Below are 25,857 nucleotides of genomic sequence, written 5' to 3' on the forward strand. Positions count from 1 at the left end.
GATAGGTCCTTAAGTTCGTCAAGCGTCTGCTTGCTAAACATACCTGAAGTAAAATGCAAGAAACATGGACAAGTAGCCTTCTGTTTTTATCCACCAAAGATTTATAATAACCTGCCCTTAGATATTCATCAGGCCTCTTCTCCTAGTATTTTTAAAATGCAGCTGAAAATATACTCTTTTACCTTGGCATTTAGTTAGTTTTCACTGCATTATATTCATGTATTTTTATTATTACTTTTACCAGTCTTTTATTTTTATATGCTTCCTTAATGTTTGGTTGTGTTTTTATTTAATTATTATTCTTATTGATTCTATTTTGTTTTTATTATTATTATTGTTTTTACCACGGATTGGCTTCCTCAAATTGGGACCCGAGTGCTGCCGGCAGCGGGTGACGCCTCAGCACCACACCAGTTATGGTTTTGACTCTTCCGGGGATGGGGCTCCCAAATGCTTTCCCCCATCCCCTTCATAATGCCAGCGGCCTTCCAATGGGTCAGCTGCAGCAGAGCTACTCCTGCAGAGAGCAGGAAGAAGTCCTGTCTGTCATCTCAGAGCTTTATGAAGTTTTGTTTACAGTGGCTGGAGTGCCAGTCCTGCCGATTACACTGCAAGTTGGAGGACCGCTTGCAGGGCCAGATGCAGTTTAACGTCATACCCATTCATGTCCCAGGTGACTCTTTCTATGAAGTCACTAAACGGATTGAGAGAGCATGCGGGGTCATGGTCACTGGAAAGGGGTGTGTGGTGCTCACCTATATCTATGCAAAAAGATGAAGGTCCAAGTCTTCAGAGTCCTGGTGCTTCCTGTCTTGCTTTATGGTTGCAATACATGGACGCTATCCAGTGACCTGAGACAAAGACTGGACTACTTCAGTACTGTGTCTCTTCAGGAGAATCCTTGGGTATCCCAGGTTTGACTTTGTGTCGAATAAGCGGTTGCTAACAGAGTCCCGAATGAGGCACATTACCTGCATTGTGAGAGAGCGTCAGTTATGGCACTATGGCCATGACTCCCAGAGGGTGATCTGGATCACAGGATCCTCATTGTTGAGGACCTGAGTGGCTGGACCAAGCCAAGGGGATGTCCACGGAAAACTTGGATGCAGCAGACAGACGGACATTTCTGGAGGCTGGGACTGGACTGCGTGTCTGCCTGGGTTGTTGCCAACCAGTATCCTGAGCTGTTTCGTTGTGTGGTGGGTGCATGCACTGATACACAGCAAACCACCTCTGATCCCAAATTAGGACCCAAGTGCAGCTGTGCAATGGGTAACACCTCAGCACCACATTAGTTCAGATGGAGTGAAACAGTGTGAGGTTTGTTACAGTGGCTGGAGTGTCCATTCTGCCACCAACCCCCAAGTTCTCCATGCAGGTTGGAGGATCTGCTGACAGAACTGGATACAGGTTAACGTCATACCCAGGATGGAGCAATTGCAGGCTAAGGGCTTTGCTCAAGGGCCCAACAGAGTAAAGTCACTTCTGGCATTTATTGGATTCGAACTGGCAAACTTTTGATTGCTGGCACAGATCCCTAGCCTCAGAGCCACCACTCCACCTACAGATGTATGAAACGTGCTATATAAAACAAAATTATTATTAATTAATATTAATAGAAAGAAAGTAAAAACCAGGAATTTCAAAAAGTAATAATGACACAAAGATCTTTTATCAATCCAAATCTTGGATGTTTAGGGGCGCAGAGTATTGTTTCCTTAAAATGTGATGTCATGACACCCAACCACTGACATGGCAGCATCCACAAGGGTAAACAAGACAGTGAAACGGGAGAAGGTAAATAGTTTTTAACAATTTTAAAGACACAACAAAGCAAAAGAGTAACATAACCATTGGATTCTTAAGGCTCAAAATCATACTCACCTAATTTTTAGAGGCTATGGAAAAGTTGGGAAAAATTCATCATGATCATGACACATGTCACACAACAGTAAAACTCATTTTGTTGTGTTATTGCATTTAGTTTTAATGAATCAGAATTCAACTTAGGTGTTATCACTGTCACCAGCACATGCTTCAAAACACAATTTATAAAACTCTCTCATTTATAAAAGCAGCTTAGAATTATTGGAAAATAAAACCAGCTTCTAAATATGAAGGATACTGAGAAATGAATGAATGAATGCATTTATTTCTAATAGGATTGACTACTGCAATGTGTTATTCACCGGCTGTTCAAACTATTCTTTATGCCGCCTTTAGTTAAAATTAACATGCAGCTGCAAGAATCATTACATGAGTGAGAAAGTAAGGCCATATAACTCCAGTTCTCAAGTCATTACATTGGCTTCCAGTTAAACTTTGGGCTGACTTCAAATCTTCCTTCTTCCATACAGTATAAAACCATAAAGGCCCATATTTACTTATCTAGATCAGAGTATGCCTTAAGATCTCCATATGCTGGTATACTAAAAATTCCAAAGATTAACAAAATAACAGTGGGAAGTCAAGCTTTTAGTTACAGGGACCCAAAGCCCTGGAACAACCTACCTGCTTATGTAAGAGATGCCCTTTCAGTCTCAACTTTTAAACCCAGGTTGAAGACTCGCTGCTTCGTCTGCTGTAGCATACCATGATTAGAGCTGCTGTTAAACTGTTGATATTGGATCTCTGTTAGTCATCCTTCATAAAACTAGCAGTAATACAACAATTATGAACCGTCCTCTGTTCTGGCACTCATGTCAGTATCATGCTGTTACACTTGGTGCCACTGCCCTTCTTCCAATTTGTTTTCCTGCACTTTAGAATGTGGACTCCTTCTTACTCACTTACTGCAATGTAACAAGACCTTAACAATGGCTTCCATTGTGATATGTACAGTAGCAATAAGTAATATATGCATTATAAGAGCCCCATTTAAAGTGAGATTTTTTTTTTAGAAAACAAAAAATCTATTTATAATTATTTGCACCACAGTTGACTTTGACAGAGGAACATGGAGCAGTAGAGACAAACCATATTCTGTTCTTTAAACTTGTACATTAAAGCAAGCTGCTCTTATTCTCTATTTGATCCTTGGAGAATCATGAACACAGACTGTCTAATTTTCATTGGACTACTGAAAGATTCTGAAATGAATCCAAGTTACAACCCTACTAAGATGAAAGGAATGTCCCCAGCGGCCAAAATGTCTGAGTGTTAAATGCAACTTTTTTATTTTACAAGATTTGATTTTGGGGATGGGAGCTGCTATAAATCAGCAATAGCACAGTATTCTGCTACTGAGTTAAATCTGGATGTACTGTAGGTGCTTGAATGTGTTTGTTAACTTTAAATACATTGGCATCATTTTGTTTTTCAGGGCTTTAAGTATAGTATGTGATGGCTGAGCAGTGGCATGTAGTTAGTGTAAGTGCCTTATAGCTACAGGACTCATTGTGCAGTTTGCCTGTTGTCTCCATGTCTGTGTGACTTTGTCCTGATGCTCTAGTTTTCATAGCGCATCCCAAAGGTATGCATCTTTCCTTATTTGATTAATCTAAATTTTTGCAGCATGAGTCTGCTGATGAGAATTATCCCATTCAGATTCTGGCTGCACTTTATTTTATAAATTGTATGTCCTGATAACTTAAATGTTTTTTTTTAATTATTTACACTCTTGAGTGTCCTTTCTTGTTCAGAGATTTCTATATATGAATAAATAACCGGTGATAGCAGTGTCGACATTGAATGGAATCGGAAGATTGCACAGATGGGTTGGAACTCGTAGTGTTTTACTGTGAAAACGTGTTCATGAAAGGAATTTTAACCTCCAAAGGTTTATTTTATTGGAGGACAGGATAATCTTGGAAATGTTTAAATTATTGGCCTTGGTTTACATGTAAACCCTGTAATACATACCTCTTTAATATTCACTCTTCACTCATATTCTCACTACCTTCTCTGTAAGGAGTTAACATCCACTCTGCAGTACCTTAACAATGGCTGAGGCTGGCTACCTCAGTTTCCTCCACTTCAAGGACTGAGTATACGAGTATGTTTGCAAAATCCAAGAACTGCTAATAGAGCTCTGCTCTAGCTAGGATTCACACATATACTGATCTGCTCCCAGACCTCTATATTGGAAAGGACTGAACTTTAGGAATAATAATAATTAATCTTAACATTAACCTTTAAACCGCCGGAACCGGCTATAGTCGGTCCCAAGTGCAATTTGCCAGCAAGCCGGAGCCAAGTATATTCGGCAACGTACATTCGTTGAACGCTGTAACTGGCTATAGTCGGTTCCAGTGCAATTTGCCAGCACGCCAGAGCTGATCAGTCCGTGCCGTACATTCATTGAGTAGCCGGCTCATGACCACTGCCACCCCCTGCAGCACTGCAGCATCACTGTCCCTGAGATTCAGTCTCTGCACTAGACTAGCCTGCAAGCATCAATGTTGGCCTCCGTGTGCTTGTGTGCAGCCAGTTCAAGCAGAGTTGGCTTTGTGATTTACTGAATTTCATCAGTGGCATCAGTTGGACCTTGTGCATATAATAATACATTGTTACAGTAGTTTTTTTTAATAGTTTTTACAGTTCATTGGCAGTGTGTAAAATGATCAGATCAGTGTTACAGTAATTGTGATGCTCTTTGCATGTGTTCCATTAAAATTTCACTTTGTCTTGGTGAATTGTGACGTTGCTTTTAAAAGTACAGCAAAAAAGTATTTGGCGTCCACGGGTGCAATGGGTGTGACAGGTTAAGGGTTAATATAGCACCTTTCTCACTACTCAAAGTGAGTGGGGAGCCACTTCAATCACCACCAATGTGTAGCACACACCTGGATGGTGCGACAACGGCCATCTTTTTGTGCCAATACACTCACCACACATTAGCTATAAGGAGGTAAAGTGGTGAGAGAGAGATAGCTTGTTAGGGGTGGGGGATGATTAGGGGGCTCAGAATGACTAGGCCATGGAGGGCAATTTAGACCGTTCATCGAGATACACCCTACTCTTTACAAAGGATGCTCAGGGATCTTTTGTAACCACAGAGAGTCAGGACCTCAGTTTCACGTCTCATCTGAAAGACAGCACCATTTTTACAGCACAGTGTTCCAATCCATGCACTGGGGCATTGGGATCCACATTCAGACCACAGGGTAAGCATCCCTTGCTGGCCTCACCAACACCTCTTCCATTCCAGGAATACCTTAGCAAAGGCCACGAGCCACTGCAAGAGCTCTTCTCTAGCCAGGATTCACACATTTGTCAGCCTGCTAACTTTAAGAATCTTCTTCTTGAATCACTTAAACATGCAAGAAGTTGCACACAGGGAGCCCACTCACACCTGATTGTCATCCCATTGATCGAAAACACCTGACTCTAATTTCACCTTCAAACTAACTGCTAATCCTAGAGGTTCACATACTTTTGCTCCTCACAAATATGTAATATTCGATCATTTTCCTTAATAAATAAATGACCAAGTATAATATTTTTGTCTCATTTGTTTAACTGGTTTCTCTTTATCTACTGTTAGGACTTGAGTGAAAATCTGATGATGTTTTAGGTCATAATTATGTAGAAATATAGAAAATTCTAAAGGGTTCACAAACTTTCAAACACAACTGTACAACCTGAATGATTCAGTTCAATGTCCTAAGCTTTGCAACAGTAAAACCAAGAGAAATGTCCGTAGAAACTGAAGACTTATTTCTGCTTCATCCAGCTAAGGCATTCTTTACATGTACACACCTTTGCATAGCTTTTTCCCTGTTGGGGTGCATTTTCATTTTGTAGGTCGTGTTGTACTTTCATCCTTTGACAACATGATGTTTAATTGTGTCTTCAAAACTATCTCTTTCTCGCTCTTACCAAACACTGCATCTCTCAGATCTAAAGCTGTGTGCCATTTCTGTCAAGTCGATAGTGGTGTCTTCTCCTAAAGTGTGACCTGATGGATATTTTAAGTAAGGCTACATCATTTGAAAACTGGACAACTGAAACATTTCCATGGTTTACTTATTTGTCAATAAAATTACTTGAATCTAATTATGAGAGACAAGTAAACAACAAAATCTCAAGCCACTATGTCACATCTTCTTATAAATAGGTTAGTTTATCTAAGCTTAAACACATACATTCTAATAACAGATAACACTCTTTCAACATTTTTCTTTTCACTTGCATATCCCCCATTCTTACTACAAATGTCTGTGATACGCCATCTGTTAGAATGACGAATGCGATGTTTTTTATTATTACAAGTGCTTGTGATGCACCATCTGTTGGAATGACACACAGATACATATAAACATATCCTTTAATTAAGTTGGATTTTTTCTGGGAGTGGAATACGCATTCAGGAATATACACTTACCTTTTCTGTGATGGTTAGAGCTGTCATCACCAGGGACCTGAATTTCATTCTCAGTCTATTCATTGTCTTGGCTTGATTTACATGAATGTTCTCTGAGGAAAACTGTCTTATTTCATACTGGATATATGATTATTCTAAGTTGACCCGGCAAAAGTGTGCATGAGCTATTGCTTCATCTTGGCTTGCACAGCATGTTTCCAAATTTTCCTCCAGCCTCCCCGGCACCTTGTAATGAGAAATGAGACAAACAATGGGTGAATGAACTTTGCTTTCCATCTAACTAACTTAGCGATGCATTTCAAATTATTTACCATTCACTTTCCTGTGTGCTCCAGTTATAGTACTGAGCCCCTCTGGTGATGCATGAAAGCTTCAAAGCATGCCCTGGTTAATGATTTATTTCATATCCATGGAGCATTTTATGTCATGAGGATCACAAGAATGGCATTGTTTCTATTTCCTGATGTGTATTATCTCCTTTGAAGAGTTTCTCAGAGTTAAGTTGTTTTCAAGACTTGAGCATGGCCGGTGAGTATCTTTCTAGTCCTAAAGTAGCTGCTGTAACAGCACATCTGGTATGAGATGGGTGGACTCTGCACCTGCAGTTTGACTGTTTTACTAAGAGCTTTGAAGAAATTTGGCAGGAGTTTTCTTGACCTTTTCCTTACACAGACTGTTGTTACCTTAAACAGAAAGCTTTCATATCAAAACATATCGAAAGGTTCATCGTAACCAGCAAGCAAAACTGCAGTTCACTTTATAGTTTCTAATCTGGAATATTAACATACTTGTGAGGAAATGGAAGGAGAAGGCCTGGTCAAGTTTACAGAGACTAGCAATTTTAACAGGGACTGTATGGTCTTATGACCTTACTGTGACTGCAGGCCATGTACTGTATGTCACCTTGCAGCCTTTTACAGGAAGTATTCAGACCCCTTCAGTCATTTTGTTATGTTGCCGTGTTATGCTAAAATAATTTTTTCCCTCTCATCAAACAGCTCTCAATACCCAGAATAAGAAAACAAAAGCAAGAATTTGGGAATTTATGCCCGTTCATTAAAAATAAAAACTGAAATATCACACTGACAAAAATATTCAGAGCCATTCCTTATTACTTAGTTAAAGTATCTTTGGCAGCGATTCAGGTCTGGAGTCTTTTTGGGTCGGACACAACAAGCTCCACACACCTGGATTTGGGGATTTTCTGGCATTTCTTACTGCAGATCTTCTAAAGCACTGTCTGGTTGGTTGGAGACTGTCAGTGGACAGCTTTGTTCAGGTCTCTCCAGAGATGTTTGATGGGGTTCAAGTCTGGGCTCTGGCTGAGCCACCTAAGAACATTCCCAGAATTGACTGTAAGCCACTACTTTGTGCTTGGGGTCATTCTCCTGTTGGAAAGTTACCATTCTGAGGTCCAGAACACCCTGGAGTATGTCTTCCTTAAGTATATTTCTGTGCATTGCTCTGTTCAGCTTTTCCTTAACCATGACTACTATCAAAGTCTTTGCAGCTAGAAAACAACCCCATCTGCAGCCACCACCATGCATCACAACTGGAATGCTCTTAAACATTTGATGTTTGGTCCATAGTTTCCTCCAGGTGTGACACTTAAAATTGAAGCCAAACAGTTCAATCTTGATCTCATCAGACCACAGGATCTTGTTTCTTATAGGCCGAGAATCCTTTATATGTCTTTTTGCAAGCACTAAGCAGCATTCATGGGTTGTCTGGTCACTCTGCCATTAAGCTCAGATTAGTGGAGCATTGCAGTGGTGGTTGTCCTTCTGAATCTTCCTCCCATCTCCACTCAGGTTCTCTGAAGGTCACCTCTCTTACCAAGGACCTTCTCCCCTGATTGCTCAGTTTGGCTGGACAGCCAACTTATGGAAGAGCTCTTCTACCATTTAAGAATTATGAAGGACACTGTGCTCTTGAGAACCTTTACTGCTCTAGAAATGTTTTTGTAGCTTTTCCCAGACCTGTGCCTCAATACAATCCTAAGCTCTGCAGGCAATTCCTTTGATCGCATGGCTTGGTTTTGCTCCGATACACATTGTCATCAGTGAGACTTTCTATAGACAGTTGTGTGTGTCTTTCCTAATCAGGTCAGATCAATTAAACTGACCCCAAGTGAACTCCAAACAAGGTGTAGAGCCATCTCAATGATCACTGGAATGGGATGTACCTGAGCCACATCTCAAGTGTCAAATGGTCTAAATACTTGTGTCAATGTGGTATTTCTGTTTTTTCATTGGTAATAAATTCACAAAAATTCCAAAAATCCTGTTTGCTTTGTCATTCTACACTACTGAGTATTGTTTGATGTAGGCAGAAAATAATTTTAAACAATTTTAGCACAAGGTTGAAACAAATATAAAAACTAAAGTTGAAGGGGTCTGAATACTTTCTGAAGGTGCGGTATACACAGATAGGTAAACATCCACCTTGTTCCTGAAATGACTTTTTCCATATCAGTGTCACCAACAGCATTAGTTCTAAGCAACCGACCCACTTATAAGGCATTCACCCCCTCGCTAGCCCATTTAAGGATGACAAGGAAGCCTGCACATCTTTAAGGGGAAAGAAGAAAGCTATGGCAGAGTCAATGAAGAGAACATTCAGACCCGGAACTACGAGGCAGCCATGCAAGGTGCCACTCTCCCAATCCGATAATCAAACAAGTGTCAATGACTGAACCGTGACAGCTTGAAATAAAGCAAGTATGTTTTACACCTTGTTATGACTGTGATATTTGAACTGTAATGCAAAAAAAAAACAGTAAAAAGTACCTAATATAACAGATTAACACTTAAAATAACAGACTTTTCAGAAATATGTGTGATTGGATATGCGCGTCCATATTCCTTGAAGTGAAAAAAGGAATAAAACAAGATGATTGATTTATAAATCTACAAAATAAAAGTGGCACATAAAGATTTTTGTTTCCTGTAGAAAAATTAAACATAAAATTTCAAAGTCAAGTTGGGAGTGTTTACAGGTCTTTAGGGTATTAAAGCTTTTTATTGTTCATCACAGTTGTAAAATAAGGCTCTTTGTGTCTTTGAAATATAAGCTTCCAGTGTGTGGTTTTATTGAAGAATGGTTTATTATGTAAAGGCAAAAATGTCATGTTTATATTTGCCTAATTCAGCATTAAAAGGAAAAATGGATCTGGGGAAAAAAGCTTATTTCAAGTAATTTCTGCTTTTCATAGGAAAAACATATCAGTGAAAATAACAGAAGAGTCGGGTTTTCTTTAGTTTACAGTATATGTGAATAGCTGTGACTTAAATTTTTTTCTCTCTTAAATGTATGTTAATAATTTTATAAACAATGGATTACATTTTTTGCTTTATATAATCATGATATCTGACTTTGTGGCATGCTGCTTTATAAATATTCAGCTTTGCTTACAGGGGCTATATCAAGGAAGGGGCTGAGGCTTATAATGGAAGAATGACATATCCGTCTGTTTCCTTCACAGTCTGGAAGTCGACGCCCTGAAAGATGATCTTTGATCTCCACGCGACTCCACCCTTTGGCTTGCTCTGCATTAAAGTAGCAACCTTGTCACTTGTGGTAATGGCAGTAGGTCTTTAAAAGTGCTACACTTAAATACCCTTTCATTTCATACAATTCAACAAATTGGATTTTGCCTATTTGAGACCCCCAATTTTCAATTCTTTTTTTTTTTTTTTTGCATTTTATTGATTTTATTAAAATCAAATAACATTCCATACAAGCAAGTCAAGTTTAACAAAACTAAGTGTGTAACAAATCAACCAATTCTCTATTCTGATATTTGTGATCTTTCTGTGTAAATTGACATGAAAGAGCATATAGTTATAGATAGGTATAAACAGATTTATTTCTAGATTGATACAGTGCCTTCAGATTCATACCCCATCACTTTTTAACATTTTGTTATGTTGCAGACTTGAGCTGAAATCATTTAAATTAACTTTTTCCCACATCAAGCAACACTGAAAACCCCAGAATGGCAAAGCAAAAACAGGAATTTTTGAGAATTTATTAAAAATCTTCTTCTTTCAGTTGCTCCCATTAGGGGTTGCCACAGCAGATCATCTTTTTCCATATTTTCCTGTCCTCTGCATCTTTCTGTGGGTCACACCCATCACCTGCATGTCCTCTCTCAAAGAATCTCTGAGAATTTATTTAAAAGAAAAGACTAAATCATCACATTGACACAAGTATTCAGCACCTTATCTCAGCAGGTCATCAAAACCCCCTTTTACAGCTATTCCAACCTGGAGACATTTTGGGACTAACCTTGACAAGCTTTGCACAATTGGATTTGGGGATTTTCTGCCATTCTTCTCTGCAGATCCTATCAAGTTCTGTCAGGCTGAATGGAGAATGGTCAGCTAGAAATGTTCTATTGGGTTCAAGTCTGGGCTCTGAAAAGGCCTCCCAAGAACATTCACAGAGTTTTCCCTAAGCCACTCCTGTGTTGCTTTTGCTTTGTGTCCTATTGTAAGGTGAACCTTCATCCCATTCTGAGGTCCAGAGTGTTTTGGAGCTTGTTTTCACTAAGGATATGTTTTTACTTTGTTCTGTCCAATTTTCCTTCAACCCAGTCTAATCCTGCTAAAACACAAACCCATAACACCATGTTGCCACCACCATGCTTCATCATTGCAATGGTATTGTACAGGTGATGAGCGGTGCCTGGTTTCTTCCAGATGTGTGGCTAATCTTCATCAGACCTGAGAATTTTATTTGTCACAGTCTCAGAGTTGTTCGGGTGCTTTTTTGCAAACTCCAAGTAGGCTTCTGTGTGGCTTTTACTGAGTAGAATCTTCTGTCGTGTCACTCTGTCATAAAGTCCTAATCCATGGAGTACTGAAGTGATGGTTGTCCTCCTGGAAGTTTCTCCCATGACCCACAGGTTCTCTGGAGCTGAGATAGAGTGACCAACAGCTTCTTGGCCACCTCTCTAGCCATGGCCCTTTCCCAAGATTGCTCAGTTTCAGCTCTAATAAAAATGGTGCTTGTTCCAAACTTAAGAATTCTGAAGGCAACTGTGCTCTTGGGAATGTTCAGTACAGCTGGAATCTTTTTGTAGCTTTTCTCAGACCTGTACCTCAACAAAATCCTGCCTCTTAGCTCTATAGGCAATTGCTTAGACCTCGTCGCTTGGTTTTTAGACGGATGTGTGCGTCTTTCCTAATCTTGTCCATCCCATTCAAATGACCACAAGTGGGCTCCAGAAAGTTGTAGGAATATCTCAATAATGATTAACACAATTGGAAGCACCTCAGCCAGATTTCAAATGTCATAGCAAAGTCTGAAAATTTGTTTCAATGTGATAGTTCAACTTTTATTTTTAATTAATTTGCAAATAGTACTAAGAACCTGTTTTCATTTTGTCATTCCAGGGTATTGAATGAATTTAAATGATTTCAGCAGAAGGCTGTAACATAATAAAATGTGAAAAAGGAAAAGAGGTCAATATACTTTCTGTGTTGCTATCTTTCTGATATAGTAAAAGTTCAAGTGGATCCTTCACACCTGTTTTGATTCACAAAAAATAATTTATTTTGCTCTTAATACATTTTCAAAGATTTTTTTGACATTGTCTTGCTAGCATTTGTTGATTATTATTATGTGCTATGTGCTCATTGTTTATTCATTGGTGTTGCCTTTTTAAGTAACTGTTGCTAGGATGTGGGTCCCACTTGTTAAGCCACAAATACCCCAGAAGTCACACCATGTGACTTCAGAGGTGTAGTGAATTAAAAGGTGGCACCGCATTCTCATGGAGAATTTGAGGTTGCTGTTATTAGTTTCCAGTGTGTTTGCCTCTAACATTTATCTTCGGTTTAAGAATCATAGCAAGCCTATTACGACTACAAATTTTGCCTGGCGTTTTGTAGTATTTGTTGATCTTCCGGTTTTGAATTCTGCTACATGCTAGGTAATAATTCATTTCTTGGTTCCTTTTTGCCATCTTCTATTCATAGCAGGGATGTCTGGGTTAAAATAAAAACAGGTGGGCTTTGCATATGCTGCAAGTTCCATCTTAGCTGAACTGCTAGGTCTTCCTTCTGGCATTTTGTTTTCGTTTATCTGCCTGTTTTCTTCCATGGCAGTACAATACCTAGTTAGTGAACCATGTCGTTTCCCACAAACGCTGCACAGTTTTACCATTTCTTTTTGCCAATGTTAAAGTCATTACGACAGACACATCTGAGTTCAAGCTCTTCCTTAGAGATAGATTTAGGAATGCTCCTTCATGATGGTCAATTGCCTTATTCAGAAGTTGACAGCTAACTTTTAAATCAAAGCTAATCTGCTTGCCCATCTGTATTTTCAACCAACGTTTGCCATCATAGAATCACAGAAAGCCAGGGGCAATTCTCGAGCAAGTTACGAACCATCTGGATGGTAAATTAGAGGCATTGTCTTTCTTAATGGAGCAGTAGCAGTGCTAATCATGGCGCCACATTTTGTTTCTTTTTTCTCTTAAAATGTCTTCATCTTCAGGTTGCCTTCCACCATTCCATGTTGCCAGTTGCCCACACATCTTCACACAATTCCTCATTAGAATGTTGCATCCTTTTGCTGTCCGAAATGTTTCAGTTGCAGTGAGTACATCCAGAAAATCTACCAAATTGTAAATGAAGCAGTTATCTGTACACTGTAATGAGCTCATGGCATGGCTCCCATCTTCTTGCAACCGTTGAGTTTCAAAATTGATTTATGGTCACTACTGGATATAAGGAATTTGTTAGCATGACACAGGCATTTAGGGAATTTTAAGTAGTTCAATGTAGCATCTAGAGAAGCATTGTAACGGTGCAAACAAATGGGCCCAGCACCTCAAAGAACTCCTGCTGGGGGATGCAAATGATCGGTATGTGGGGAATGTGAGAAGCAGCAGGGACTATCAGTCAAATCTAAATTAGCTATGCCATCTCACAGCTGCTGGTTTGAAAAATTCTTATTACTGACCATTACCATAGGGCAATATAAAAAGAACAGACAAAATGGCCAGGTTTTCTCTGTTTCATTTAAATGCCTTGAGCTTGGTCATACTCAGTTTTGTGCTTGAGATTAGCTGCCTTTATTTAACACTGGGGTGGCTGGGTGGTGTGACCAGTGGAGTTACAACCTCGCAGGACTTGCACTTCAGATTTAATTCAAAGCAGGCATTCAATCTGGATGACATTTTCATGTGCTGCCCAGCTCCAGATGAGTTTTCTCTAAGCATCTGGGGTCTTCCAGTATTCCCAAGCTGTATGACTGTAAATATGTAACTTTGCTTATTGGTACTGTAAATAAGGGTAAGCACTCTTGATTTCAGTGAAGAGCGCAGGATAAATGTTGGTGCGGCACAATGGTGCTGCCTTATAGTTCTAAAGTCCTATGACGGTAATTGTATGAAGTTAGCATGTTCTCTCTGGGTACGCACATTTTCTCCATACATCTCACTGATGTGCATATAAATTTAGTTGTCAGCTTTAAGCTGACCTTTAACGAGTGACTGTGGGTATGGAAGTGTGCCCTGCAAAGGACTGCCACTCCATCCAGGATAGTTTTTCGCCTTCTGCTCATTGCTGACAGAATGGGTGTTACCCTCAAATCGATTCAATGGGCTTGATAAGGATGATGAATTAATGAATGAATGTGTGTCATCCACTTACTCCAAATAATATTCTATGATTGTTAGAAGTGAAACATATGAATAAGGGCCAACACAGTAGTACAGTGATTAATGCTGCTGCTTTATCCATTCTGAATCTTTTGCCAGGGTGTTGTCTGGGGGAGTTTACACATTCTCTCCATGCCTGCATAACTTTTCTTCCAGGTACTCAGGTTTTCCTCCCACATCCTCAAAGAAGTGCTGGTTAGATAGACTTACAAATTCAAACTGGCCTGTTAGGTGTTTGAGTGGAACCAGGCATGGACCGGTGTCCATTCATAGTCATTTCTTACCTGCTATTGACTGGTGTGGCTCCCCGTGACCCTGAACTGGAATAAACAGGTTCAAGTACGTTATGTTATAAAAACAGAGGGGTGGCACAGTAATACAGTGGCAACACTGCCCTGGTAATTTTATAAGGTTTGATGTTTCTCCCATGTTCATGTGACTTTCTCTAAGTTCTTCAGATATTTCCCACATCCTAAAGCTGTGCCTGCTAGGTTAATTCACTTGAGTGTGGGAGGATGTGTGGTCCCTCCAGGGACTGTTTCCCTGTATTTACACTGAAGGTCTACATAGAGTTCCTTGAACTTCAAGTCTAGGTTTTTGTCCTCACATGCAGTGTCTATTGCTGGTCCTTGTATACACAGGTGTGTGCCTTTCTAACTAATGTGAAATCAGTTCAATTTGCCAAAGGTGGACTCTAATCAAGTTGTAGACACATCTCAAGGAGAAAAAAAGGAAATGGGATTCAGCTGACCACAATTTGGAGAGTCTCAACATAGGGTCTGAATGCTTATATGAAAGAGGGATTTCAGTTTTTGATTTTTAATACGTTTGGAAACCTTTCTGAAAATATGTTTTCACTTTTTGTCATTATGGTCCTCCAACTTGCAGGGAAAACTTGGGGTTGGTGGCAGGATTGGCACTCCAGCCACCAACTCCATCTGAACTAGCGTGGTGCTGAGGTGTCACCCATTGCACGACCGCACTTGAGTCCTATTTTGGGATCCTGAGGTGGTTTGTCATGTGGTGAGTGCAACAACACGCTGTATCAGTGCATGCCCCTAACCTCTCTCTCCCCTCTTTGCTATTATGGGATAGCTGAGTGTAGATTGATTGGCAGACATCACTAATTTATCCATTTAAAATTAAATCAACACAGTTAAGTGTGCAGAAAGTAAAGAAAACTCAATACTTCTGAAACAAATTGTGGACCCTGTGCAACAGAAGGCAGATTTGTAACTCTTACATATCCATCAAAAAAAAAAAAACTGTGTATAAAGTTTTACAAGAGAAAACAAGTTAGAAAATGTGTGCACAGAGTAACATTCATTTGCATTTTAGGTACTTAGTTAACCAAGTTAAAAGTTTGAGCAATTTTTGTTACTGTATCACTAGAGATGTGTGAAACAGTTGTGACGGACAGCCGGGTCCCATGCCCGGCCGGGACGCCTCTGATGCATACGTCCCGGGGGAGCCATCATGGACTTTGCAATACCTCCCCCGGGGCGCTTGGGGGCACTCTCCCTGGCAGTGGATTCCTCCTCAATCTCCCCCGTGGCTCCATGGGACATGGAGTCCACCACAGCAGCCCGGTTGGGAGATGGGGTGGCCGCTAGGGGGTGCTGCAGAGAGCCAGCCACCACTCTGGACGGTTTATCAGCCCCACCCAGAGGTGCAATTAAGACCAGCTGGTCAGGCACCTGGATCACTTCCGGGTGGGGTATAAAAGGGCCTGCCTCCCAGCAATCGAGGCCAGAATCGGGAGGAAGAGGACGAGGTTGCCTGGGAGGAGTGGTGGAGCAGGAAAGTGTGGGTTTGTGTTGGTTTGGTGCTTGGGACTGTGTTGGGCCGGTGGGACACGGGGAAGACGTGTGCCCACGGCTGAAGAGCAACAAAAATAAATACCTGTGAGTGTGAACACATGCCTCTGTGTATTCTGTGCCGGGTCGGGCGCTATATAGTGTCCTTATCACACAGTTAAGTTTCAGTTTGTATAAAATATCACAAAATTGGTAGTTTGCAATTGCAAAATGTGAAAACGCAGAGTTATGGGATTTTAAAGTCATTTTTGCTCCTGGAAAACGTGAAATACTAAAGCCTTGTTCACACGTCTGGCTTTGTTCATATGTCTGTGTTCATCTGTGATCTCCTCTGTAGCTGCGTTTTTAAAATTGTCAGATTTCAGGTACAAGGTCAAAGCCTGAAAGTTTTGTCATGCTCAGCAGAAGTGAAGTGTATTCTGGGAAAGCTGAAAGGCAAAGTAGGTTCTCTGAAGCTCAGCCTGAGTAACCAATTTTGGCCACCTCTCTTACCAAGGTCCTACTACGAAGATTGCTCATTTTTGGCCAGGTGATCAGCTCTAGTCATGGTTGTTCCAAACTTCTTCCATTTTAGAATTTTGAAGGCAGCTGTGCTCTTGGGAACGTTCAATACTGCAGAAATTTTTTTGTAGCCATCCCCAGATTTGTGCCTCAACACAATTCTTTCGCTAAGCTCTGTAGGCAATTCTTTCAACCTCGTGGTTTGATTTTTTGCTCATTTGTGAGGTTTTAAGTAGACAGGTGTGTGCCTTCCCTAATCCTGTGCAATGAATAGAATTAACCGCACAAGGTATAGAAACATCTTCTTGATAATCAGCTTTTTTAATTTTTAATAATAGTGTTGAAGAGAAGCGTGTCCTTCTGGACGTTTCTCCCATCTATACACAAGTTCTATTTTGCTCAGGCTGAATGACTAACAGCTTCTTGGTCACCTCTCTTACCATGCCTCAGTTTGATCAGCTCTAGGGAGAATGGTGGTTGTTCCATATTTCTTCCTCTTAAGAATTATGAAGGTAACTGTACTCTTGGCAATGTTTGGTACTGCGGGAATCTTTTTGTAGCTTTCCTCAGATCTGTATCTCGACAAAATCCTGTCTCTTAGCTCTATAGGCAATTGTTTCGACTTCATGGCTTGGTTTTTACTCAACTGTGGGTCCTTCTATAGACTGGTGTGTGTCTTTCTTATGCATGTCCAATTCATTGAACTGACCACAGGTAGACTCCAGAAAGGTGTATGGATGCAGCTCAGCCAGATTTCAAGTGTCAGAGCAAAGAGTGCGAATACTTGTCTCAATGTGATATTTTTAGTGAATTTGCAAAAATTCCTAATTTGCGCTTATCCCAAATACAATATGAAAGCAAAAATTTAGATGCATTTAAATATAAGTAATTTGTTTCCTTATTGTGTTTTCACGGAAAACGTTTGCCTAAATAAACTGTAATAGTTTGTTTTTGATGTAACTCATGATTTTTGCAGCTACAAGTAATTGTTTAGCTTGTGGGGGACCCCTGATAAGCTGTGCCCATGCCTTCAGGTTATCTGGTCCAATCTTGGCTTCAGTATTTGTGAAGATTTCATTTATAAAAGACCTTCTTCAAGGTAAACACTCACCTGACATCTGAGCCTTTTTGCTGCTTGTTTCCAGTAAACGTAAACCCAAACCATGAAAACAAAAGGCCATCCAGACGATAATTGGAATTATCTGTTTTGACATCAGTGCCATGACTCCGTATTCACTGGCAGCTTGTTTATCTTCAGACTTCAGGTTGATCACCTGTAGGGACTGAGACCTTTAATCCAAAAAAAGCCTCTAAATAACTATGTTGATTTTTTTAAAAATGAGATTCAGGGTCACAAAAACAGTTGTTTCTGTGATAAAACCTGCAAACTACAAGTCCAAACTACTATGCCACATGATCTTTACTTTCTTATTTTTAACATTCTTTTTAAATCAACCTATTCTTAATCCATTTTAGGTTACCTGTTTAAAAATATTTGTACAAAAATGTTGGAGGGGATAATAAAAAGTTGAATGTGTTAATGTGAAATGTTTTTGTGCATTTGCAGTAGATTCAGTCAGCACAGGATACTGTGCTGTAGATGTAATTTACAAGAAAATAAATTTACAATAACCCATTAATGATAAAACTGTTGTAGTCTGTATATCCAATTCATGGGTCGTGTTGCTCATATACCAGCTCAACTTGTCAACTGAGGCCAAGATCAAACTTTATTGGCCAAGTATTTTCATGACAGACACACAGGCCTTGGCCTTTTCTACATTTACTTATTTGGCTGACGCCTTTCCCCACGGTGACTTACAGCATTTATGATATGATTGATTACATTTCTTTCGGTTTTCCATTTGGAGCACAGGCAGGTCAAGTGACTTGCTCCTGGTCACACAGTGTCAGTAGTGGGATTTGAAGTCCAAAGCCTTAACCACTACACCACACTGCTGTCCTGCGTTTATATATAGACAAGCCACGGTACTTGTCAGACAGTTAATAGAATATTTTAAAAATAGTTGCCTATTGCCCTATGTGTACCTTCAGTGCCTTTCTTCTGTATTTGAATACATGAATGTGTCTTAACCAGCACTGCATCTCTTGAACATGTTCGCAGACTCTGTCATTATTTTCAAGACGCCTTTCTCACCTCCTGTCCACTTTTATTCTTTCCGTCTTTGAAGGCGACTCTCTCAGTGTGCCTCATATGCCTTTACTCCTCCTCATGCGCCTCACATTCAAACTTCCTCTTTTGTTGTATCACCAAAGCCAAACTGACCAATCACACCATAGCTAAGCTGACCAATCGGATTGCTCAGAGGGGCTGGACACACAGACTTTAGTGTCTTATTATATAGTATAGATAGACTTTCTGTTTTTCTCAATTATAATCCGAGCCTGGTTACCTGACTGGATTTCCAGACCAGACACTATACATCCATATTCCTTTTGCTGTTCTGTCTCTTACATTCGATTTTGGGTGACTCGAATGAATTGTGCCTTCATTATTATGAACAAACAGCTGTGCATTTTAGCCAATATAAAAATTAAAAAGAAAAACACATTTTAAATTTGTTTTTTATTTATTATTCTAAATGAATGTGGATGTTACCAACATCAAAAATAAAACATAAGGTACATTTTCTTGAGTTTCTTTGCATTTTACAGCTATAGTTAAGTGTACTGTAAAAAAAAAAAATAAAATAAAAAAATGAAAACAAAGCCAACAGACAAGCAGAGAAAATCAGAACAGAGATGGAGACATGAGAATTCTATCGAAAATGAGAATATTGCTCACATGTGCTTTAAATAATACTGCATATGTCTCACTATATCTAACGGTAGGCACTGAGTTGAACAATCTTATAAATAAAGCTGTTCAAGAGCTGCAAAGTATTGGGAAAAGTAAACGTAACACTTTCATGGCTGCATACTGACTTGGCAAATGCAGTTTTTGATAACTAAACATACTTAATGGCTTATCAATATTTTAACATATATATATATATATATATAACTTACTATAGTAATCAAAGTACCAAAAATTGTACATATTGCTACTCCCTTTTATTGAAGAAGATGAACGCAGGTTTTACAATGGTAACTGAGCTGTGCTTCCAGCATGACATTTACTGCTGATTAGTAAATTTGGGTTTATCCATGACATTGAGGACATCATCCAAAATGGAAGGTCCTAAATCAAGTTCCAGTGACAAGAGGGACCCAGTCATTTTTGAAATTGACTCCTCTGAGTCACTTTTAGTTTTTGTAAATTCAAACCGTAAGTCTGCAAGGTTGCCATTAGCAGTGTTCATGTTAAACCATTCAGAGTAGGATCCATTGCAATTTGTAGAGTGTGGAATCTTGCCGTTTTTGATAGGCTGATGTGAAGTAGACCATGTAAATCCATTCTCCCCAAAGTGGGATTTGCCATTTTCTATTGGTGTGCTATTCTGTTGTGGGACAGGCTCCTTTGCCTTCTCAAACGAAGACGGATATCGTATTATCTCCTCCAAAGAATCATGGTTTAATGGAAAAGTCATAGTTGAGAGGAGGAGGTCGTTTTCTTCAAGTAACTGTGGCTCCTTTGGTTTACCGCTGGTGAACTTTGAATGTGCAAAGGGATCTGTAATCGTAACAGTTGATAGGAGGGGCAGAGTTAGAGCCTGGGATTCACCAATTGAAGGGAGAGAAATGGCATTTTTGAGTACTGGTGAGGGCGTCTCAGGAAAAGAAGTATCTGGGAGACTGTTATCCCTTAAAAACTCCTCATGTGTGCTGTACTTCTGAGATTTTATTTCCACCTGACCTGGCAAAAGTTCATACCTTCCTTGCAAGAAAGACATATCACCAAAGGCATCGCACCCGCCACCCTTTCCAATGTGAGTAGTGTGACGGAAATCACCAAGTGGAGGGCTTATCATGTCAGGAGATAGAATGTCGCGCAGTTTACATTTCTTGCCCTTTTTGTTGTTGGAAACTTTGAGATAGATGGGTGTTTTAGCAGGCATCCTTGCAGAGAATTTGCAACGGTTCAGGGAAAGAAATAATACAACACGTATTCTTGACAAGCAGGCAGTTCTTTACATCACAGTCTTTAGGGTTACCATTTCTTTCACATTCTTGGATGGCACAAATGCTCTGTAGACCAACAGTTGCAAATGTTGTCGTCGATGTCTCTTTGTCTTGGGGCAAACCCTGTGCTCCTCAGATTGATGAAACTCTGTAGTTCTATTTTTTTTCACAACCCAGGATGTTTTCTTGTAGGGAATGAAACTTTAGAAGGAGTAAATCCCATGTGGTGTTTCTGTGAGAAGCCTAAATGGAGAAGAAAGAAACACTTTATCACTAAGCAGTCCTTCATGGCTCACTAACTGGTGTTTTATGAAAACAATTTATAATGCCACTGGCAACTCTTTCGTCGAGATTAGGCTTATGTTATCGTTTCCCTCCATTACACAAGTTAAAAACAAACCAAATAAATGAATTCATTGAACCTGCTGAACGCCCTTCTTCCACACTTGCCACCAATGCATTATTTTCAGAGTTTACAGCATCAGTTGTGCTTGCATTTATTATTTTACAGCTAAGATTTCTGAAAGATTTTGTAAGCAAGAAACATGTTTACACTGCTGTACTACTGGGTACAGGATTTGTAAGGAAATTTATTCCAATTGTCACTATCTATGGGTATAGCTAATGATAAAATGTAATGCAATACTAGATGTGTTTAGGCTGAATTCAGTTACATCAGTGATTTAGGATCAGGATGCCGAGGCGGAAAATGTTCATGCGATGAACGACTTTGGGGTAAAAGTGAAATTTAGTAAAATAAAAAACCCCATCTGGTTTGAGACCTAACCATTGGGCACAGAATGGACACATTCTGGCACACAACCACACTGTTAGTTTAGCTAATAGTTAACACAGCATGCACATGCTTGGGACATGAGTAGAAAATTGGAGTACCCAGCGGAAACAAATGAATATACTCAATATGAAGAACTCTGAACTGTAGCACCCGCATCTGATTGTGGTTTGTTACATCAAGAGCGAACCTTTGAGACTTGGGTCTGACCTGCTGTACATGGTAGTCCCTTGTATCTTTTGTTTAACTACTCTTTATTTTTTCCTTATTTTATGGGGCATAACTTTGGGAACTCCAACCCCTTTTCTGTGTTGTTTCATTTTTATTAAAAAGCACATTCTGTGTCACAGGATAGTAGAAAGCCATAACATATCTTATGGAGCAAGACAGTATATGCATTATTTAATGAATAGAACCGTGAGATAAAGTTGTCAAAACAAGCCATGGTCAAAGTCAGAAATGAAACTGATCAGAAGGAGTGAATTAAAATTTTAAACCAAACACTAAAAACCAAATAACAGAAAAAAAGAATCTTAATACAAATAGGACAGAGAAAGGATTATTCATGCATGCGTTTTAAGGTTTATATCCATCAATCTCAGATATGGGATAAAAGTCCATACTGATCTAAATATGGTCGAAATGATGATGTCACATTTGTTGCGCTTTTCAGATATTTCTAGGAGGTGATTGCCATGTGAGCACCTGAAGCATAATGACGATACTTTGCAACTTTTCTATATCATCCTCAAATGGGAAACTGATGTTATTTTTAGAATCCTTGACCCTAAAGCCCCCCAAATAGATACCTAATGTGTCCATATACTGTATAGAATGTTCTAGGGAACGAACAGGTCATAAAACGTTTGTGGCAACATTGAGCACATTACAAGAACTAAATGTAGAGTGGGTGCTAGTTCATCATAGGCCATACTGATACTGACATTAAGAAATGACTGTAAACAACAAACTTGAATGTTTGTGAGATATGGAAGGAAACTAGACAATCTACAGAAAGAACTAGTAGACTCTGGTAAGATCTGTGGGACTATGAACAGCAACACCACTATTTACTGTACAACATTGGATGACAGCCAACTTGATTTCATTTTGCACTTTTTTAAACCATTGGGTTCTAGATAGATAGATAGATAGATAGATAGATAGATAGATAGATAGATAGATCAGAAACTCAGAAAGTTTTTGTAAACCAGCCATCACCACCCACTACTGCATGTTTTTTTCACTGTATAATAGCGAAATATTCCAAAAACAAATAGTGTCAATCACATTTGTAGTAAAAATGCATGCAGATGCAAATGTTTGAACACTACTGGCCAAATAACATATTTGACATTTGAAGTACAAAACAGTAAATATTAACTTTGCAATGGCAAAAAACTAAAACTTTAACATTTTTAATGTTGTGATTTTGATGAAGTGAAAAAAGAGTAAATGTGGTTTTTGCAAAATCGGTTACACCCTTGCAGTTGTAAGGTCTCGGAACCCACTTGGCCATTACGCTGTGTGGAGGATTGTCGGCTTTCCATGCCGGTCCGCACCCCCAGGCCGCCAGGAGGAGCTCTCCCGACAGCAGGATCATGCCCCGAGGTCCAGCAGGGCATTATGGACCTTGTAGTATTTTTACACAACCCTGCTGGATACCTTGGGGGCCACCAGGAGTCGCTGTGGGGGGGCTTATGGGCTCTTTTATGCCCTATGACCCGGGAGTACGTCATGTTCACGTGACAGGAACGAACAACGTGCTCCCGGGTTAAAGAAAAGGACTGATTGCCCTGACCCGGAAGGAGTAAGGAACTATGGACTCTCAGGACAGGAATACCTCCGGGTCAGGGGCTATAAAAGGATGGTGCCTCAGTACAGACACTGAGCTGTGCTGGGAGGTGGAGGAGCAAAGTGTCTGGGCGAGGAGGAGAGGTTATTGTATTCATTATTGTTAGTTTATTGTATGAGTAGTGTGGAGGGTGCTTGGTGCACATTTGTGATAGAAGAAAATAAAGAGTCTTGGACTTTTACCCGGTGTCTGGAGTTATACCTGAGGGTTCAAGGGAGCACTAGCGCCCCCTACTGCCACAGCTGGTATAACTTAACTTGTTAGATGTTAGTCTGGTCAAGAATGGCTATTAGGAAATGGCATCTGATGACAAGTCCAGAGCCCAATACATTTTTCAGACTCTTCAAACACTGTGCAACACTTAACATCCTAAACCACTGACTGAGGATCTGAAAATTAAATTCATTGTGGCCTATGAAGCAAGAGAAGCGGGGGGAGGCTATAAAAATATGAAAACACTTCCAGGCAGCAATTTATACAGTCCAAAATGTCAAAGAAATGGCAGTTAAGATTAATCGTGGAAGTCACAATAAGATCCAGAAGAGACAGAACAGCTTGTATTCTGTGCAAGAAGGCAAAGCAAACCCCTCTGCTTGACTTGAAGGGACCTGCAGGTAGCTTTAGCTGAGAAATGTATAGTGGTGCCCTGCTCAGCTGAGAAACTTTACTTACACAAACATGGTCTTAATGGAGGAACCATCATAAGGAAGCTACTGTATACCTGCAATCAACAACATCTTAAGTAAGCAAAACCACTTCTGCATAAGACAGAGGCATTTTGGGACCAAGTACTGTGGACAGATAAAGTTAAAATCAAGCTCTTTGGCCACATCCATGAAGGCTTCTTTGAAAAAAAAAGGAGCAGCATTTGAAAAAAAATGAACACCTTGACAACTGTTATGTATAGGGGTAGATCTAATACTCTTTGGGGTTGTGTGGCAGCTACAGGCAGGGGAAACATTGTGTGAATACAAGTAAAGAAACGATTCTGCTAATTATCAAAAAATCCTTCTGGAAAATGTCAGAAAATCAGTCAGGAAGCTGAACCTAAATAAAGGATGGCTTCTACAACTCCAAAATGTACAATAAAGTACCTCACGAAAAACAAGGTGAAGGTTTTGGAATGGCCCTCACAGTCCACAGACTTGAACATCAATGAAAATCTGTAGATATATCTTACATATGTTGGACCTGCAGGACAGCCGAAGAATATCTCACAGCTGGAAGTCATCAACAAGGAAGAATGGGGTGAAACATGCAAAGCAAAGATTCAAAGACACATAGCTAGCAACAACAAAATATTTGCAAGCTTGCCAAATGGGGTGTTACTAAATACTAACCTAGTAGGTTACCCAAATATTTGCAAATGACACATTTATTCTTATTTTTTATTACTTTTTAGTTCACCAAATAAATTGAAACTGTACATTAACATTTTCAAAAAAATGACATTAAGTTTGTTTACTGTTCAAATGTGAAAAAAGTATGTACTTTGGCCATGTAGGTTTTCTCATTTTCGCCTGACTGCCTGCATGCCTGCATGCCCACCTACCTACCCAACCACCCACCTATTCTCCTTACCTATCCACCTACCTACTCAACCACCCACCTTCCTACCTACAATATCACACCCACCCAACGAACAACCCATCCAATGAACTACCTGTCCGCCGGCCTGCCTGCCTGATTAAATAGAGGCTACTTTAACCAACAAGATAAAAACTGAAACACCCTCATTTTCTATAACAGGTGATTCTGTAGGGAACGCACATATACACATTCAGACACTATAGAGACAGCAACTGGACTGAGATATGGAGTGAGTCTACTGTACACTCTTAAAAATCCTGCTTCTTGAATGGTACTGTGCTGGGTTGTGTGGTTCTTGTAGAATCACTCTGTGACAAAAAACTATTTAATTCTGGGAAGAGTTCTTTCCATATGAAATTTGTTCTTTAGAATTTGAAAATGCTCCTACTACATGGACAAAACACAAATGGTTAATGTATAGAAGGCTACCTAGCAGGATACCAAGAATACCTGAGCTTAGCTTGAGTTATTGTGTGCAGAAAGAGTTGTTTTAAAATCCCGAGTCCACTGGTATCTCTCAAAATTTGTTATCATCTATTTATGCTTATTTATGGAACCTGTTGCAGATCTAAATAAATCAAAGTTTTTTTTCTGGAGCCTACATGTGGATGGTTCTTTTGCAAAATTCTTATGTCACCATTTTGGCACCTTTATTTTTATGGTGTTGGTCCCAAGAGCGGAGAAGAAACAGTGCTGATCACCGCACCACATATCTGTTAGAAATATTAATGATATTCCTCAGACTGTAAATACATTTTTGTGACTTGAATTTAGATTTTATAGCATAACATAACATTCCCTTATGTGTTCATTCTAAGTTTATTCACTCATATCCAGCATGTGACTGTTTGTTCGCATTAACGGGGGCCAATTGGACAGGGATTACAATGGGAACAGTGTTTGAGGTGGCACCAAAAGTCACCTATTTGTTTCTCTTCAAGAGACGGGAACTAGTCAGTTTAGAAGAAGACCAGTGACCCTGACTAAGCTCTTCCTCATTGTCCTATATCAATGGTCCATAGCTCCCCAGCCCCTCAGCTTGCTCTCTGACAACAGAATGAAGAACATTCATATGTGCAAGCACACTGATGGCTGCATCAATAGCCACAAAGGCCTGTGCAACACCAAGCCAACAAATCACTTATTAAATTGGGAATTATTTAACTCAGGACCCCAAAACTTTGTGCTCTCTACATGTTCTTTATATTTATATATTTA

At 39.7% G+C, this 25,857-nt stretch overlaps 1 protein-coding gene and 1 long non-coding RNA gene across 3 annotated transcripts in view; both read right to left on the reverse strand.

Moving 5' to 3' along the window:
- Positions 1-2,511: 2,511 nt before the first annotated feature.
- Positions 2,512-17,492, reverse strand: LOC120516334. Its single transcript, XR_005630830.1, has 3 exons — positions 17,430-17,492; positions 6,326-6,550; positions 2,512-2,614 (listed from the first exon to the last, which is right to left on the reverse strand). It is a non-coding gene; the product is annotated as an uncharacterized LOC120516334 (long non-coding RNA).
- A 1,394-nt stretch (positions 17,493-18,886) lies between these two features.
- cdc42ep3 (CDC42 effector protein (Rho GTPase binding) 3) overlaps positions 18,887-25,857 on the reverse strand; it is a 36,274-nt gene continuing 29,303 nt past the window's right edge. For both annotated transcript variants that reach the window (XM_039737931.1, XM_039737932.1), the window contains exon 2: positions 18,887-20,644. In XM_039737931.1, the coding sequence (XP_039593865.1) occupies positions 19,456-20,337 (882 nt within the window). In that variant the 5' untranslated portion in view covers positions 20,338-20,644 and the 3' untranslated portion in view covers positions 18,887-19,455. The remainder of the gene's footprint in view (positions 20,645-25,857) is intronic.

The sequence above is a fragment of the Polypterus senegalus genome, chromosome 16 (assembly GCF_016835505.1).
Source record: "Polypterus senegalus isolate Bchr_013 chromosome 16, ASM1683550v1, whole genome shotgun sequence".
Lineage (NCBI taxonomy): Eukaryota > Metazoa > Chordata > Cladistia > Polypteriformes > Polypteridae > Polypterus > Polypterus senegalus.